This window comes from Melozone crissalis, unplaced genomic scaffold (assembly GCF_028551555.1).
Source record: "Melozone crissalis strain CALT ecotype California unplaced genomic scaffold, PUWL_Pcris_2 ptg000023l_1, whole genome shotgun sequence".
NCBI lineage: Eukaryota > Metazoa > Chordata > Aves > Passeriformes > Passerellidae > Melozone > Melozone crissalis.
The window spans coordinates 37807239-37827460 of NW_026535801.1; the positions used below are offsets into that span (position 1 = coordinate 37807239).

General features: G+C 38.8%; 1 protein-coding gene across 6 annotated transcripts in view; it reads right to left on the reverse strand.

Moving 5' to 3' along the window:
- The window catches only part of GTDC1 (glycosyltransferase like domain containing 1), a 151836-nt gene that overhangs the window by 81094 nt on the left and 50520 nt on the right, over window positions 1-20222 (reverse strand). For 5 of the 6 annotated variants that reach the window (XM_054278550.1, XM_054278549.1, XM_054278552.1 and 2 more), the window contains exons 3-4: window positions 8369-8536; window positions 4923-5096 (exon numbers count right to left, since the gene is read on the reverse strand). The exons of the other annotated variant lie outside the window; for it this stretch is intronic. In XM_054278550.1, the coding sequence (XP_054134525.1) occupies window positions 4923-5096; window positions 8369-8536 (342 nt within the window). The remainder of the gene's footprint in view (window positions 1-4922; window positions 5097-8368; window positions 8537-20222) is intronic. 6 annotated transcript variants of the gene reach the window in all.

Below are 20222 nucleotides of genomic sequence, written 5' to 3' on the forward strand. Positions count from 1 at the left end.
CAAGTCTCTCCTTGCTCATTGACATCTGCATTTTCCCAGTTAAGTTCAGCCCTGCAAACCTGATCCAAGTGATGTAATTAATTTATTTAATTTCTTTTACTTCCCCAAAACAGGCTCCTCCACACACGTTTCAGCACAAGAGATACTGCCAGTGTCTTTTAAAAACTTCTGCTTTACTCAGGAACTCCCTTGACTGGCCCTAAAATACTCTCTGAATTGGCAAATTCTGCCTCTCTCACACTATAACTAAAAAAATGTAAGCCCAAATGGTTGAGAATGTCCTGTTAACTGTACTAAGTTATAAAAGTAAATGAAGAAACAAGTCTAAAATCTTTCTTCTTCTTCAAAATGAGCAATGCAAATAGTACAAGATACTCACTAACAAGTTCCACTTTAAAAAAAAGCAGTTTTTATTTTCTGCTGTAATCCTCATACTATCATGTTTCTTTTATATTATTCCACCTCGGTCCAATGCGAATTTTGAGCTCTCAGGAACCTTACTTCATTCTTGCTTATAAAAACATCTTCCCTTCCTACCACAGTGTGGTAACAATAAAGATATACTACAATCAGAGGAATAGTAATAATAACCAAAATCTAAATTGAAATTTTCATTGGAATGAATTCCAAGGAGTACCTAATCTGACCCTGCTTTGCAAACTACCACTGACAGACAATGTGGGCACAGATGGGATGAGAGAATTCCTATAAAATCATAGAATCATGGAATGGTTTGTGCTGGATGGGAGCTTAAAGATCATCTAGATCTGCCAAAGGCAGAGACACCTTCTACTAGACCAGGATAATGGTCCAGTGGATATCCAAATACCAACAAAGATCTTGCAGAAGTTTCCAGAGGGCTCTGCTGGCATGTAGAGAAGATAACATCAGTCAAAAGGGAATTTCTTCCCTGACCATTATTTTAAAGTGCAAAAATGGAAGAAGATTATATCAAAATAGACTCCATTGATCATAAAGTGAAAAAAAAAAAGGATTTTATTTATGTTACAATAGAAAAGACACTAAAATGAAGTCAATGGCCAGGTAAGTGTGAATTACAATGTATTTAACTCTGTGCTATAAACCCCCAGTCTGATACTCAGCCACTGCTCTCCATCCCTTGCAATACCAATGCACTGTGCAGGGGCAGCCTGAACTCAGAGGGGGTTTTTGTCTTGAAGCTTAGAAATACTCTGATATTTATTCCCACATCATATACTTCACCAGAATGGACAAAGAGCAGAATTCAAGGCAGAAATCATATGGGTAGGTATACACAGAGCAGCCTTGGCACAACAGGATAGAATATGGAAGCCAGTCATTATCAGAACCAGAAAACAGGAGGATTAGGTCAGTAAATATCTTATTCTGTCAAATCCTCAAATCCTTTCATCTTTTCTCATTGTCAGATAAGGACCACAGTCTGCTGGGTTTGCTCTGGGAGCACCAACATGAGTCCTAATGACAAACATTTATTTAAAAAAGATTCTTTATAAAAAAGCACCAACAACTTCCCCTCAGAAGTAGAAAAGCCCATTAGAGGCCCATTTGAAATATTTGAATACACACTACAAATTATAGTGGTGCCTCTCAGAGTATCCACAAATGTTTCCTAGGATATCTTTCATCATTATACCTCCCCTCTTAAGTGATCATTTACTATGCTGCTTGTGCTGTTTGTGGCCATCACCTACAGTAATTACATTAAAAGGTAGATATTTCACAGGATTAACTCCTGTGACATGATCCTTCATTACACTGGTTTTGATCAAGGCTCAGATGTATTTTATTTTGCCCTACAACTGCAATATTAATCTAAAATAATCTTAAAAAGCTCCCCATCACACAAGTGAGGATGATTTCTCAGATCACCTCTCTCTCCCCAATCCAAAGGTAGATTATGTTTCAGACAAGAACACACACTGAGACATTCACACGCAAAATTAAAGAGGTCAAAATAAAAACATAAAAAACCCACCCTGGTTATTTTGCCTTCAGAATTTTTAAATATTTTCCCAACATCTCAGCAAAATTATGCATTTTAAAAAGACTGCAGGCACTGAAATGATTGTCAGTCATGCAAATAATCACTTACTTACACTGTATGAGTTTGGTTTGGATAAAGCAAATTACCATTTGAAAATAACTTGAAAAACACTCTGGGCTAAGAGCTTGCTTTATAAATTTTAGCTTGGCCACAATTTTTCTTAACCTTTTTCTCCTCAATCTGCATTCAGTCACTATACTCATACAATCCAAATTTACAAAACCAGCTTTGAATTGCCACAGGTGCATTCAACTTTATGCAAAATATGTAAAGAAAAAGAAAATTTTGGCTGCAGCTGAAGGTCAAAATCCAAAGAACTTCAGAGTCAGGCAGTTTTTTCCTGTTGTCTTGATATCGGACTATAAACACCTCAGATCTTATATCTAAATTAGCTGTTGAATAAAATATATAGTATAGAGTTGACATTAATATTTGTTTCTAATCAGTCTGCTCTGAAAGTTTTACTGTCACATAGTTGTTTATGTACATCTCAATCTTGAATCATCACTGCTGAAAATAGATTTCTGATATAATCCCAAGTGCAGTGACCACAATAAAAAGGGAAAGGTGTCCTGCCTAGTGAGATGGGATTTAAAACATGAGAGCAGGACTCTAAAGGAGCACACAGAGAGGTGTGAGATCTTCCTGCTGTACCAGTTTAGGCTCATGGTTTTACCCACCTAATCACCTCCTGCTCTGGACAAACGAGCGCTGTGTGCATGATGACTTCAGCCCAATTTGTCAGATCTTGTCTGACCCCATCTGCCAGGGCTGACAAGTCCAGAAGTGCTGATGTAATACACGAGACGGGGTTATCATAACTTCATCTCCAAAACTAGGTCTGGGCCACATGATTCCTAAGGAATGCCGAAACCCCCAGAGCCTCTGGAACTGGCTCCACATCAAATATGCTGAGCACCCACAGCATTCCCTGTGCTCAAAAGCTCTGGACTCTAAGAGGGAATAGCAGATCCTCAGAGATATACAGGTACTGAACTATGCTGCCATCCAGGCAGCCGAGTCCCTAAGAAACACTGGAGCAGTTTAACCCACTTGTCAAAAACAGATGTTTAAAGATTTAACTTTAGACATTGATTTGCATCAGTATTTTAGAATACAAAGTTTTCCAAGACACTAAAACTCAAACCTTGCAGTTTGAGTAGATCAGCAAGTGCACGACCTCAGCTCCTGCACTAAAAATTTCTCTACTTCAAACTACCACACATGTATATTTAGCCTTTGAAATAACTCTAAGTACAGGCTGGTCAGGGACAAAGATATCAAGTGTAGCCAGAACTTATTATCAGATCAAAAGGCGGGCTCTTGCAAAGTCATTGCAGTGCTTCCCATCCTTATTTCAGCAAAAAAACCTACCCAGCATGGTGCGGGGTTTAAGAGCATAATCAAATTGCAGAATCACACTCTATTTAGTGCTGGTCCCACTGAAGCAAAGTTCCTGTTAGGTGGGAGGAGAGTCCCTTATAACAGGAAAAACAATTGTGCCAGGTTTAATCAAAAGTGAGAGGGATCCTGTGAATGTTCCCTTGGAGCCACATAACCCAGTGCTAATTTCAAGGCGGGCTCTGAAGGAGGGCAATAAAAATCGTCCTTCAGAGTAACCGAGCAGGAGCGAGGAGCAGCCCCTGCTGCAGCAAATGCCAACATCTGCAGGGCTGCTCCCTGCCACGGGAACGCTGCTGCCCACTGGAAACACACTCAGAGAGGGAGGGGAGGGATGAAGCAGCTCCTTGGCTGCAGGCTTAGCACTTCCACTGTTCTCCAGCATTTCTGTCTCCTCCTTGACCTCCCCTGCACAAATATGCACAGAGCCGAGGTGTTGGAACCTGGTTACTGAGAATTTTAGACTTGCTGTGCTAACAAACACTGGCCACCAAGAAAACACTACTTTTAACCTAAAAATGTAAAGAAACTTCCAAAATTAAATAATAAAATTAAAAATATAAGTGTGTAATTTAAATAAAAATGTGTAGTATCACATAGTAAAAAACTCAGAATTTAAAGTTTTAAAATATGATAATATATTACAGTACTAATACTAATACTAATAATACTTATTATTATTATTATTAATACTGTCCCTGCCAGTAATATATTATAATGCTTATATTATATTATATTATATTATATTATATTATATTATATTATATTATATTATATTTTAATAGTATTATATAATATATTATATGATACAATATATTTTAAATATACATACCTACATATAATAAAAACAAAATAAGTTTTAAAACAAAAACTAATTCCTCTTCACCTTTTTCTTCATAAAGGTAAGCAATATTATATAATTAAAGAAAAAAATCCACAAGTAGTTAATTACTAAGTTAAAAATAAAAATAATTTAGGTGTCGCTTCTTAATTAAACAATTTGTCCTTAAAGAATCTTACAAAGAAAAAAAATACAACTCCATTTTTAATTTATTAAAATAAAATACTATAAAACTCACAGTTTAGAACACTGTAATATAAATGAAAACTAAAAAACATCTAAATCCAAACAAAAAATACTATCTCACACATTTAATCCCAACCCTAACAAAAAAAACCCCAAAACTCATCACTGAGGAGCTGGAACTCCTGGAACGCTGAAACAAGTGGGAAATCACTGAAACAAGTGGGAAAACACTCATCCTGAACGCTGCAAGTTTGCACGACAGGCACTGAGGACAGGCTTGGCTGCCTCAATAGCCTCTGATTATTGAAATACATTTATCAATTAGGGGGTTTTGCATATTATCAAACTCATTCATTAACGATGCTTTAGCTGATTAGTTAGAACGTCACCATAAATACAGAGTTTTGACAGGCTGGAGGCAATTTATGACGTGGAAAATGTACTGACCTGCTCACATCAGGAAACCTGACTGGAAAATAAAGAACTTGGCACTTCGGTCTGATTATTTTTTCCAAATCCTTAGGTCTGTGGTCAGGAATCAGCTTCATAAATTTTCCAATGGATTTAAGAAAGGATTCCATATTAAAGGCAGAGTTGAACACCACAACATCAGCAACCAAACTGTAAAAAGTGGTGAAGATTAATGAACATATTGCTGGCACAAAAGGAACAGGATTATTCTACAGGCAAAGGAAATAGGATACACGTTCTCATAAACAAGCAAAAGGTGTAAGGGGATGCTAATTAAAATCAGCCTTTTCACATGAATTAGGAGTATCACAAGTACCTTAATCAGAAATGTCTTAATTTCTCTCTATTCACCCTTTAAAATCATGTTTAACCTTTTTTAACTAATAATAAATTACTATTATTAATCTAAAGGAGCACATCTATTCTAGCTGTGGAGTTTTGTTCATAAAATGGTAAGTATAGTGTTGCTATCATCATCTCTCAGAACCATTATAAACAGATAAGGCTCACTGTAATCTTTTGTAGAATTGTAGACTTTTGTAGAATTTAAGTTGGAAGAAAATGAAAATTCCTCAGAAATACTTTTTATTGAAGGACAATTTAACTTTGTTAACCTACCTTCAACTGACCATGTGTGTCAGGCAGCAGGACACTAAGGAAATGGATTGTTATTTTACCTATGCAAATGTAATACTGATTAAGAGTATATCCTCTATATATAAAAGTAAAAAGCATACAATATCCACCCCTCTCAAAAAAAGTTTGAAAAGAATTGGCATATAAATGTAATGTTTTATTTCTACTGCTGTGATTTAAAATCAACCAGATCAATAATTTTAAGATGGAGTTCAACGATAATGCAGGTATTATTTCTCCACTCTTAAGAGTCGGTCTGGAAAAAATAAGCAGCTATAAAAAACCTGAAGGATCTGGAAGTTTATTCTGGCAGTGCTGCCACAACCTGAGCTACACCAACACACACAGCAGTAACTGAGGTAAGAAATGCTTTATGGCCAGTTGGTTTTCTCAATATGTTATATATTGTAATACAGACCTACAGGTCAGAAGATACATTGAGGACATGTGTTCATAAGTCACAGGGCTGGTGAAAAGTATATTTGAGGTGAGAGGCTGTCATTCATCCTCTCTGCATCTTTCTGCTGTCTGGTCAAGAAAGAGAACTGACACTGCTCACCAAAGCAGCAGGAGTCAGCAGGAAAAGCAAAGAAACTCCAACATTAGAGAGAAATAATCCTTTTCAAGCTGGCTGCAGGAGCTGAAATGCTTTCTGGCATTTTACCCTCTTGCCCACCTATGGTTTTTAACCCGTTGGAAGCCCCGGTTTTGAACAGAAGTCATCTTTTCTGCACTGATTTACAGATGACACGAGGCAGGGACCTGACACATTTCTTTGCTGCTCTCTGACACACAGCAAAGGCTCCAACAACATCATCTCACCTTCTCTCATGCATGAACTCCTATCTGCCCTAGCTCCTTCCTGCAGGCTCTGCAAACCAGGGGCAAATTAGAAAGATTAACTCCTTAGAAACATCAGAATTCTGATTTTTTTTTTAATGATCCAAAGCCCCAACCTGAAGGTTCAAAGTGCTCTAATTTTCTACACTCTGTGTAAAAGTGGAAAGGTACATTTTCCCCATTTCTAACATATTTGGAAGATGAAAAGATGGCATCTCTTTGCAGATGACCACTGGAGTGTGAAGAATAATACAGAGGACACGGCTCCAATTTTCTGTTAAATTGAGGTTTCAGCAGAACAGAAATGGGAGACAAATGTTATGTAAGTACACGTAGAAGATAACGGAGGCTGAAGAGGACAGAATGGAGCATCTTTTCCCCCATCCCCGGAAGTGTCCAAAGCCAGGCTGGATGGGCTTGGAGAAACCTGGGATAGTGGAAAGTGTCCCTGCCCATGGCAGGGGGTGGAATAAGGTGGGTTTGAGAGTCCCTTCCAACCCAAACCATTCTATGATCTACAAAATCATCTTTATTTATCGAATCAGAAAAGATATTTAAAATTAATATTTTAAGGATAAACATTTGTCAGTTTACAACAGATGCATGAAAAATAACTACCACAATAAAGCAAAATATATATACAAAAAAATACTCCTTTCCTAGTGCCAGAAAACACTTCCTTTTCTTAGAACATCTGAAAATGGCTGCTACTGTTTTCAAAAGATTTTTCACTCCACTTTCCCATCTTTACAGCTCAGTAAGTGAAACATGTTGCAAACACTGTGGCAGAGGCAGCTGCAGAATGGCCAGAGCATACACAGATCATTAATTGAGAAATTTCAACATAACTGCCTTAGATTATAAAGATGCAAATGCTTAACTTGCACCTTAAAATGCTCAAGCACTATTCTTTATAATTCTTCCACCAGGAGAGGTGAGAAAGATCATGGAAATGAATTTATTTCAGCTGAAAACAAGTGAGTTTTGCCATTTCACTTTGCCATTGCACAGTGCCTAACCACAAAGCTTTTCAGTGGTGCTGTTATTAACTTCTTTCATTAACTCAGATTCGAGAAATACATTTGTTTTTAGCAACAATAAAGGACCACAGCCTTTAAAACGTCTGGGTATTTTAGCACTGCACAATTTCTGAATACTAGATGAAAGAAATATAAGGATTTATCTGGTATGTTTACTGCCCTCTCTTCAGAGGAAAAGTGCTGCAGTACATTTTAATTTCTGTTTATTTCCCTAAAACCCTCTCCATAATTTCAGCTGGATGCAGTAAAAGCCATGGCCAAGCACGAGCTGAGTAGCTGCAGCTTTGTGAAGCATCCATGAAACAAAGCACCACTTTCAGCCAAGGCACAGGTCAGAAATCCCACCAACAACGGGTACAGCATGGCAGCATTGGTGGACTTTATACAGTAAATTGAGATGATTTTTAGAGCAAAGTGGTTCAGCCACACTGATTTTATCAAGCTCTCCTCAGAACTCTGCAGGTACCTCAGTTTGGTACAGGGTCATCCTTTATGGAATCACAGAATAACCTGGGTTGGAAGGGCTCTAAAAGCTCAACCAGTGCCACCCCCTGCCATGGGATATCTTCCTCTATCCCAGGTTGCTCCAAGCCTCATCCAATCTGGCCTTGGACACTGCCAGGGATCCAGGGCCAGCCACAGCTTCTCTGGGCAACCTGTGCCAGGGCCTCACTGCCCCAACAGGGAAGGGTTTCTTCCCAATATCCCATCTAAACCTACTCTCTTTCCATTTGAGGTTGATCCCCCATTTCCTGCCACTACACAGTCTTGTAAAACATTATTACAAAATAATTAATATAAAAAAAAAATCAGTGCAAAATAAAAATAGAAAAATAATTAAGGGGTTACAATGCTGCAGACAGAAGGACACCTTAAATAACGAGGAGCAGTGCGAGCCACACCTACCATGAAAGAATTTGGTTGTATCCATACTGAAAATCCCTTTCCTGGCATTTCTGGACAGGATATGCCAATTGGTTCTCATGGAAGTAGAGGACCTTTTTCAATTTGCCAAGGTCAGGGCGGAGGGCGGCGAGTTCAGCCAGGTTAAGCACCGAGCTTGCAAAGAGGATCCTGCAAAACAAGGAGAGCAGTGTTTACTGCCAACCAGCGTGCTCGGAGGGGTCACCCCTTCCCCTGCTCCCCACTCCCTCCCCCCCAAGAAAAACATAACCCCTATAGGGACACATCAATAGCTAAGCCTTAATACCATGTAGCAGCACTCGAAGTTTTGATCTCTTAAAAAGCAGCTGCTAAGAACCCAACTAGAAAAGCGCCGAATCTCATCGGTCTTCCCAGCTCAGTTACAGAGAGATGCAAAATAATAATAAAAAAAAAAAAAAAAGCTGGATGGATTTTATTGAAAAAGGCAAGAAAAGCTGTATCTGAAGGACAAATGGAACAAAGATAAGGCTGGCTAGGGAATACTTTGCTTGCCAGTTTCATTACACTTTACTTCTTTATGCAACCAACTACTGAAATTCAATATATGAGCAGGAATGGCACATGTTCATGTTATGACATAAACCCTTTTGATTTATGCACTGCACTTATCTAGTATGGTCTGCTTTTCTTTCTTTTTTTTTTTTTCTCACCCTTTTTCTGTTTTATTTTCACATTTTTATTAGGTATCCTCTATAATGAAATGTTGTTTCTACCCTTGCACCCCAGTCCTGCCACTGCACTCCTGCTATTCCACAGTCCACAACACTGCACACATCCCTCAATTAGATAAAGCAGGCACAAACACCACTAACAAGCTGCTATCTTAGCCTAGTGTAACTTCCCAGGCTATCAGAAAATGAATGTATTTAAATGTGTAATTTGAAATCCTGACCCTACTGTAACCAGTGGCCGATTTCCCTGCATTTCACCAAAAGCATGTGAGCATCCCCTGGCACCTGGCTAGCTCTGCTTCTAAGCAAAGTGAATCCTGAACTTGCAGAGACCTGAAGATCCTCAGATATTTGTGTCCTGTATTTCTTATCACAGGGGACTTTAAAAACAGAAGGAGTTGAGATCAGGTATCTACTGCATATAGAATATTAAGTTTAATAAACTACTTTTAAACACAGCCTGTTTCTGAATTAGGTATTTTTTGCTATCCACCATTTTAGTAATTCAGATTCAGAACTGATTTATGCAATGTTTTCTTCTTCTAAAATATTTTTTTAAGTTTTTTTCCTACTATTATTCCCGTTCTTTCTATTGAAAATTCTACATGAATTTTGTGTTCAAGATTACTGCCAAACTGACATCACTAATGTGATAAATTTCTGATTCTGGCTGTCAACCTCAAAACTCATGAACTTCCCCAGACATCCATCTAGATCATATATATTATATCATATCTCTGCTAACTTACGCCCCTCTGAGATAACCTGTATCTACAGAACAAACACTTCCCAGGGCATAGATCCTGTATCCATCTTCATCAACCTGGGTCAATGCTGATCTGAAAGGATTAGGAAAGTAAGAGATGACTGTTATTGCCTTGTTCATCAAATATTTGATGGTTCTAAAGGGCCTGTCACACAGAATGCCAATTAAGATATGAGCTCAGGTTTATTACAAGCCATACTAGGAGGAAAAAATAGTTTTAGGTAAGCCATTACTTATTTGTCACTGTGAGTAATGACCTCTGGACCTCATAATGACCTGGGTGCCAGGCTCAAAGCAGAGCAGGAAAAGCTTCCTGGGGGCAATGTGAAATCCCTGCTCAGCACCAGAGTGACAAAGAAAAATGCAAACTGGAGAAAACATACCCCAAAACCTGCAAAAATGAAATTAAATGGTTGCTTGGAAAAATTTTGGCTAGTGGCAGGGCAAGGGGGAATGGCTTCATACTAAAAAAGGATAGGTACATATTATATAAAGGAAGAAATTCTTCCCTGTGAGGGTGGGCAGGCCCTGGCACAGGGTGCCCAGAGAAGCTGTGGCTGGCCCTGGATCCCTGGAAGTGTCCAAGGCCAGGCTGGACAGAGCTTGGAACAACCTGGGATAGTGGAAAAAGTCCCTGCCCATGGCAGGGGAATGGAACAAGATGAGCTTTAAGGTCCTTTCCACCCAAACCATTCTAGGACTCCATTTCTGGATTGCATTACAATTTATCTTTTCCTTTACTGATTTTTTAAAAAATTCTTTTCTGCCATGAGTTAGGGAAGGAAACGGAACTGATACAGGATGGTATTGATGAACCTGGCTGAGTTTGAATGAAGAAAGGGGGAAAAGACAGTACATTGGGCTGAAACCAGGGGAACCAGCACAGAACAAGGATGGGAAGTGCAGACAGTGGAGGTGCCAAGGTTGACACACAGACTGGAGAGAAAAGGACAATGGAGAGCACAATGAGAACAGATCCAAGAAATAAACTTGGACAATACGATGTAGCTCTGACACATCTTAACTTGCTCAGATCAACAATGGGATAATTAGGAAGGGAAAAAAAAGAAGATGGTTATAGCCACAGGCAAAAAAAAATAGCGTCTGCAGTCTTGGCTTAGGCAAACTGGAGGAATTCAATAGCATCATTAGAGCACAATGGAGCCTGGCTTCTAGCATGGCAAAAAAGGCTGAAAACTTGGAAAGCTTGCAAGAGGTAGATCTAAATTTTCTCCACTGTAAATAGAAAGTGATAAGACTCAACTAACAAGCAGATCGCTTATCACTGCCCAGCTCAGCACAATAAACCGGTGTCAAGAGAAAACTGTGGTGACAACTAGCAAATTCAGATGTAGAGCCTGAAATGACATTGCCTGTGCTTCTTACAGCAAGGAAAAGAATTAAAATAAAACCACTAATTAGGCAACACCCTCCTCGATTCACTTCCGTTACTTCGCAGCACTTCCAGAATTTATCCCGACTCCGAGAGGCTCTCGTGGCTGCTTCTTTACTGGCAGAGAAGCTGCTAACTACCAGCACTAACCAATTTCCCTGGCTTTACAAGCTTAAATAACACCTGACAGCACGAGTCCCCGTGAACATGCCCACAGAGCAGCCAGTTCGTGGCTAATGGACTCACGCAGGGCACTGGAGGATATGCTGGAGCGTATTTCCATTTAACACCTATTACAAGGGGAAGAAAGGAAAGTTTATTATAATGGAACGTGCGACATAAATATATGTCAGTTGTCATTCCGTGTGACATCAACTCTCATTTTACCTCGGGTTATTATTTAAGTAATAAATCCTAACAAGGTGAGCTTTATCATCCCATGGAGTGTATCCGGGAGGTAGAGACACAAGGTGATGGCAAGAACGCTCAAAACATGATAATTCCTGACAGCTGCTGCTTGAGCACAAGTTAAATTGAACAGTTTATCTCAGCATAAAGATGTTATAAGGTTTTATGTTTAATTTAAAAAAATTAACATAAAACCCAGAGAAAGCAGAGTTAGGCAATCTTTCACAAACATGACATACTACAATCACTGCATAAGCTGGATTAGTACTTATTACCATGCTACTAGAGAATTAAGCTGTTTTTAGACCACCAAAGAGCTTTAAATTGCAACTTTTGTCTCTGTAAGAGAAACCTATATTTAAAACGTCTGCTAAATTCAAATTAACAGCTACATCATTAACTTACCATCTCACAAAACCCCCTACAATTCAACTGCTATTATGGTGTCCTTATCGAGACCTATCAACACTGCAGCATTTAATATATACAGTGCTCTCCAATAAATACAGTGAGTGAATCCTCACTAAACCTGTGCTGAAGGTCACATTCCTAAAGCTCTGCCCCAGCTCTCCTCTCCAAAATAGCCCTGAGCATTTTGCTGTGTGACAAGTGACCTTCTTGCACAGAGCAGGACCATCCCACGTGCAGTAGCCCCACTGCCTTGGAGACTGGCCAGATTTCAGGGCCACCATCCACATAAACTGCAGTCTAAAGCCACGCTTGTGCTTCATCTGAATCAGTTCACAGCCCTTCTGAGGAGCTGCTTGTGTGAAATTAGTTAAGCATGTGCTTAACTCAAATAAATATTCCTGGGAAGGAAGCTGAGTGCACTTGCAGGTTCAGAGATGTGACATGTCCACAGAATTCTCTGCCCTTTGCTACTGTCTTCCCCATTATTTCACTCCAAACAACTGAAAATCAGTAAAATCTAAAAGCCCTTTTTTTTTTTTTTTTTTAATTACCAGCAGACAAAATGACTAATACGGGTTTCCACTTCTATCAAGCAAATTATAATAGTGAAGGTGCTAAAGTATTTTTATTTGGCTTTATAAATCTTCTTTGTGTCACGCAGCCATGATTTATTCTTTTATGGCATTGCCCTAAATCTTTCAATTAAATTCCCATGCAACTTAACTAAAAACACATTTTGCCTTCCCCTTGGGAGACCACACAGGGCATATTTATGTATCTATGGATATGGAGGCTGAGCTCTCCGATCCGCCAGGCTTACAGAACAAAGCAAGTTTAAAACAGCACCTGATTTGTGGTGGAATGCTCCTCAGTCTGGCAGAAGCTCTGCATGAAGGACGGATAAACGTGGCCACTGTTTGTGTGGCAGCACAGGTAACCCAGCTGTCCCTGGAAAAGGGGGATTGCTGTAAGATACAATCCTGCAGCAGCAGGGACTCTCCTGCTCCACAAATAAAATCCCAATCCACAATTCTCTGCTGCAAAACAACTACATCCACAGCAAAATGAGTTTATGATTGAAGATCTGGCAGCCCAGAAAAGAGCTACGAGCACTCTTCATCCTCCAGGAACAGTATTGCAATAAAGCAGACCAACATTTGGATATGGCTACAAATATGAGCCTTTTAGGGGAAAAGGCTAAAATAAACACTAAAATAATACTGTTCATTAGGTGGCACTGATTGAACCAGCGAGGCCCTGGCACAGGATGCCCAGAGAAGCTGTGGCTGCCCCTGGATCCCTGGAAGTGTCCAAGACCAGGTTGGACAGGGCTTGGAGCAACCTGGGATAGGGAAAGGTGGAATGGGATGAGTTTAAGGTCCCTTCCAACCCAAACCACCCTGTGCCTTTATTTCTGGATTGCACTACGGTTTATCCAAACCATTCTGCCCTATGTTGCCCCTTTAAAGGCCAAGGCAAAGGCAAGAGGTCTGACCACAGACACATCCACCTGGAGAAACAAAGGGCCCCAAAGGTGATGGAGGCTCCCAGTGCCTCCAGATCAAACCTCATGGTCAGAGTTCCTCCATCACAGTTCTCCTTGATTTCAACCCAGCAATTAGCCAAGTCCATGCATTTGGCTTCAAGCTACCTTTCAAATGTAAACTGTGTCTCAAATAGCACTGTTAATGCCTGTAATCTCAACAGACCAGTTACTTTTGTTTGTTATTACACACATTTTTATATGATCAGCTTACAGAAGTTGCGTTTTTATCACTAGCCCAAGAACACACAAATTACAACCACATATAAATGCTTTTCCTTTTCCCATTACACAATAGACAACACTGAATTTCTGAACAATAAATACTAATAAGTGGTAATATGCGACAGTAGACAGTATAATAAATAATAAATTAACAATAATTTTTTGACATGGAATGTACAAATGTCAAAAAATGCTTATAGATATTTTAACTCATAAATTAAGGTTTTTGTAGATAAAGATAATTTGCAATGTTTGCAGAAATAATTAAGTCTTACTATTTTAATGGTCTCTATTTTTCAGAACAAATCACAAGGGTTGTCATGCCTTTCATCTTAATTAGGCCATGTGTTTGTCTTATTTATTTCTATGTACTTTCATAAACGTTTACAAATATTAATTGTAAAGAAAAATATTTTTTCCTCTTGCTGTAATTGCTATATGTACATACAGTACAGTAATAAATATTCATGGCTGCTACCAGTTCAATATTTAGGATTTGGTAGTTGCCTTGTATGCTAAAATAAAACAGGAAGGAAAAGCTTGGTTTCAACTCATACTGCCAATCCCTTCTTTCAATGTATTTTTATTTTAAAATACACCATTTCAAAGATTTAAAAGTTACATAAATGCATTTTTTAATTTGCAAATCATTTGGGCACTCTCACAATTCCTCCTTACCCCTCTGCTTCTTTATTTCAACCAGCTGATCGGAGTATTTCTGTACTGGAACCAAATATCAAACAAAATTTCAGGCCAGATTCTTAGCCCACACAATTCAGAACCAGTCTTAAACACTTTTCCATTATTTTTCATGACCTGTAACTCAAAAAAGATATCAAAAACCATGTGAAAACTGTGACTCAAAACTACTCTATGTAATATCAAGAAGTGAGCTTAACAGAGACTCTCACAGAGCAGACTTTTGAGGGGGGTGCATTCTGTTTGAACTGCTTTGCTTTTCAGGCAACGACACTGAAGCTTCTTGAATTTTATTAAGTGTGTGTGGTACTATTTTTTTCCCTGATTTGTAATTAAATTTGGCTTCAATTAATTACTGACAGATGCACATTTTTACTTTAGTGGCCAGATTGTTCACCGTGGGCTCCACCGGCCTCTCTGTTCCCACGAAGGGAGAGGTCAGGACCAAGCAGTCAGAGCTGTGGTGATGGGGGGAAGGAGGAACCACGAGTCCACATCGTCCTCCTCACTCAAATTCCATCAGCAACAAACAGCGAAGCAAAGGAATTTTATCAGAGCATGGAATAAGCAAATCAGAATAACCTACTAGTGCAAAGTGGCTATTGCTGGGTGGTTTGTATGAGATGGACAGACTAACTCTGCTCAAATAGGTGCTGTGATGGAGCAAAGAGAAAGTAGGAAGCAAGATAAATAGAGGACATAGTGACTGAAGGCAAAAAATTCACCGCAGGTAAATATATAGGATGCAGTGATGTATAATGAAATGACATTTTAAGAGAAAAATGCTTGCAAAACTGATGTTGTACTCAATTAGGTAACATTTAGGCAGCATTATTTATTGGTTGTAAGGCTGAAAATTAATTTAATTTGGTATCTTATCTGTCCAGCTCTGGAGAGAAGCCAAATATGTCAAATGCCTGGCATGAACAAGGCAATATGGCCAAGGGGTTGTAGCAGCACAGAGAATTCCTAGGGCTACACAAAACTGCACTTCTTAATCTGAACAGCAAGCCTTGAGCATCCTTACTTCACATCTCCTGGTGTCAGCCTGGATCCAGGATGGCACAGAGCAAACAGGCAACATCATGGATGTATGGATCCCACTGCAAGCAAGGCTGATTTATCCCACAGAAAGGGGATCAGACCCAGCACAGCACTCACTTTTTTAGGGGCTTCTCTTAAAAAAGGTTTGTATCAAGAGACACTCGCATAAAGTAGAACAACAAATGAGTGGAACTCATTTTCTACTATTTTAGTAATTTTTGGCAAAGTAAAAACTCAAATCTCTCCCCAATTTTCAGGTTTACACATTTTGCATTTTAAAACCACAGAAGACCCGCTCACTTTACACAACTGCAGAGAAAATCATGGAATCTCAGAATAGTTTGGGTTGGAAGGGACTTTAAAGACCATCAAGTTCCAAGCCCCTGCCATGGGGAAGCTTTGCTGACTGTTTAGGGTTACATTTCAAGTGCCCTGAAAAGCCTGTCTTCCAAAGTACTCCAGACTTCTTTTTATGTTGCTTTGTGCACCTTGATATCTAAACATTTTTTTTTCTTTAAGGAATTTGAAGACTGTGACTAAAAGGAACTTTCTTAGCAAATGGCTTTCACATTTTTCTAATATCCCACAGCTCTGATTTAATCTCACACAATCTACAAACAACAAGTCCTTTAAAAATTATTTTTATGGACTCTCTGAGCTAATTTTCCTAAAAAAACTCCCACTCCAGAGCATCAACCCAAGACATAACTACTGCCTAAGAATGAGGACCCTCAGGAAAAGCAGGATTCTTCCCAGAAAACTAATACAGTCCTCGGAAAAACTCAGACTGTCATAAAACCTGAGCAGCTGGCAACTCTGTCACCATGAAGTATCCATATGGAAGACCGAGATGTGTCAAACTACCCAAAACGAGTTTGGATAGTGCAGAAGATGGAATAAATAATTCAGTATCTTCAACACTTTCAACAGCAGGTAGTAGATATGCTACCTGCTCCTACAACGTGCCAAAATGTAACATGTGAGTGAGAGCGAGCGAGAGAATGTGAGTGTCTCCAACCTGTTTTCATGGGGATATTTTGCTCGAGGAACTTCTCTTTTTAGAGGCATATGATCCGTATCAGATGTTTGTCAGGAGCAGGCAGCACTACAGAACATTAGGAATAACTTAGTGATTTTTAATATATATTCACAAAGTGAATTCACAAAGTCATCCGTATACATGTATTAAAAAAAAAGTATTTTTATCAAATTTTACAAAAAATAATGAAGGGGAAATATGTATTTCTCCCCAATGCCCTTCACACTTCTAGAATATTTGTTGCTGCCACAACTTTCCTGCTGTAATACAAGCTAAGCAAACTCCTCCATGTGCTCAGCAAAGTGGCAATCAGATCCACAATTTAAATATTTCTGCTCCATGTTCATGACATAGTTCAACTAAAATACATTGTGCAGTATCAGTCTTCTGCCACCTCTTCCTATGAGAAACAGTTACACATTGGTGCATGAACCTTCATAATTTCTACTCAGAGAAGATAAAGTGACACTTCTGTTCCCCAAGAAATTAAAATAATTTAATGCTTAAGGGTCTCCAGACCTGTCTTTGGAGGGATAAGCTCCTTCCTACAGTGATTTATCCACCAGCACTTCATCAAAAACACAGGGACAGCAGGTAGACTGATATCCAAAAGCACATCAATAAGGAAAATGTCAAGTTTTGTGTACTGCACACTATTTTGAGCCCTTCCACTTTCTGATTAGAACATTTCTGTAACTCAGCAGAGCCCACACTCGCTACCAGATTTGAAGGATTGCACTGAAATGGCTGAGCGACCGACTGAAGTGAGATTTCAAAGAAGTGAGACAAACACTCGCCTAAATTCAAAAGCTGCCAAACATATTTCATCAGACTTTCAAAAGATAATTGTTTTGTCTGTTCTGAATTAAGCTTTAAGTGCTTTAAGAAAGGTTTCTCTACAAACATGGCTAAAGATCACAAAGGGGAGCATTTGGAATGAATGGAACCCTTCAGTCATATATTTATTTAATATCACTTGCATCATGCCTGGCATATACTATAAGCTGCTTTATTTCCATTTCCATAACATGATTTTAAGGATAATCTACACTGATGTCCTACCATTTTATTTCACATGTTATCATAACAGGGTTCTTATTTACAATGCAACCAGGGAAACAGAAAGAAAGAAAGGATCTCAGCTCTGCAGCTTGGAGCTCCTGACAGGGGATGTAAGGGACTGATGCAAGAGCTGACACAAACAGGAGAGAATTCAAATAAAAAGAGAATATATCAAACTCATGAGAGAATTTAACAACCATAGAAATTAAACCTTTTCCCCATTTTTCTTCTCCAGCTCCTGGCTGAGAGTTTTGCAGGGTTAACAGTGACACTAGACATTTACAGTCATGTTTGGTCAACTTACACAACACAGATCTGACCCTTGAGTGAGCAACCCATACCTCAACGCTGCCAGATACTGGTATTTCCCCACATGTAAAATTCCAATAATAAAATAATAATTTAATAAAAATACTTCTAGGCTTCTATATATTTCACAAATCATGCTTTCCCAACACATCTCACACGCAACTATCATTTCAGAATTCTTCTTATCATTAAATAAAGCATCCATGCTGAATTCCCATTATTCCCAAGGAAAATAAGAGAAATATCTGCCTCTGGGGTTGAAATCATGTGTTAAAAAGTCAGAACATCACACCACACGCTTTCTAATCTTTAAGAAAAAGAAACTGAGGCCAAGGCTTGTTTATCAAGGGCCACCAAGTGAACCAGTGAGAAGTCAGGAGGCCAAGCCAGAGCTGAAGATAAGTGAATGTCATGGTCTAGTGATTTAATCAGCTCATGTAAGATCATGTAAGTGTTTATGTATCTTATGGACCCTGCTCACCACAGCACCTGACTGGTTTCCCAAAATATTATCTTAGTAGGAGCACACAGAGTGATTCAGCATTTTCAGATCTCAGAGCTTCACTCCCAGAGAGACGTTCGTGCACAGATGTCTGCGTGCTTGCACATGCAGATACACAATGCATAAATACTACATACGCACATATTTTCTAGCAAAATCCACCAAAAAGCTACGAAACATTCTGAATTGAGCTATTTAAACTGTGGCCAGGAAAACTGTTGACAAGAGCTAATTTGTTATTGAAAAAAGATTGTGCATCTCTCCACGACAGAAATCTAAAAATCTGTTCAAGATGGCTGGGCAAGGAGATTTCATATCTGCAAAGGCTGAGCAAAGGAAAGTAGTTTTTGGTCAAGGTCTCCAAATAACACCATTTTTCCAGCAATGCCTTTGAACTGCACATAAAGCCTTTCAGGAGCTCCTGAAAAGGAAACTTGACTCAAGCTGTTTGTCAAGATGACTGGAGATGTTCTTTGGAAAGCATTTCCAAAAAGTTCCAGAGCAATGGTAGCTGTACAATCATATGGGATTCATTTTCTGTATATATCTCTTTATATTGCTGGAAGAAACAAATTAACTTGAAAATTCAAAGATCTTTATACAGCCCTGTGCTCCTAGGTACAAATATTTAAGTAATCCTTACTTACTGTCAAACACTGAAATGGATATTAAATTATATTAAATTATTATAGATACAAGCAGTAAAATTTCTTTTCTGCTTTCTCTGTTAGCTCCTGTATCTTGGTATTTCTTACACTGAATATAAAAGATATTTTAATATTATCTTTGATTTAAATTGCTTCTTCTATTAAAACACAAACTTTGTGCTGGATGTATAAACACCTGCCCAGAAGTCTCACAAATTTTCCCTGTAAAGAATCACAGGTTTAGAAAAACAGTATTTATTCTGAATATTCCTTTCTATGATGGTTTTGGGATGCCATCCCTTTAACCACCGGGTTTTTTTTCCCTTTAAAATAAAAAAATATATAAACAAGCCATACAGAAAGCAGGAACTTTAATATTTCAGCCCCAACTGAACCCAAAACTCCCTGTTGAGCCCTATGACCCCACTCATATGTGCTCAGCACAGTGGGAGCTGCCCCAGCCTGCAGGTACATGGAAGGGCTGAAGTTCTCCCCTTGGCTTCATACAAGAAATTAAAGGGAAGAATAAAATTAATGTTTAAAAGAATGGGGGGAAAAAATAAAATGTGGGAAATGTCCTCCTCTCTTGTTTGAGGTCCTGTGGACTGACTTGATAAGAAGGAGCAATCTGGTAGATAAAATATAAAAAAATCATTTTTTCCTTCTCTCTTGCTCCTGTGTATTAGCAGAAAGAACAAAATGAAGGAGCAAGGAACTGGTGAAAAAAAATCAAGCCAGAATTACATCCGTCAGGGTGATGGAGTGCAGTGTCCTGCCCAGTCCCACCGCAGACCTCCTCGGGGCTACTGTTTCAAATAAAAATTAAACAAGATGACACAGAAACAGTCCAAGATTGACATTTTCCAGCTTTGTGTCATGTTACATTATTTGAATGAATCTCAACTTTTAAAAACATCCAAAGGAAAGCGAATGAGGGCTGAATAAAACAAAAAAGACTTGTAAGGAATAAGACTCTCACCACAAGAAAGAGAGCCACCCATGTTGATACTACCAAAGGTAAGAATATTTTTAAGGACACTCTTACCTATCCAGACACTCTTTTTGTTGCCAGATTAATATGAAAAAAATGTTTATT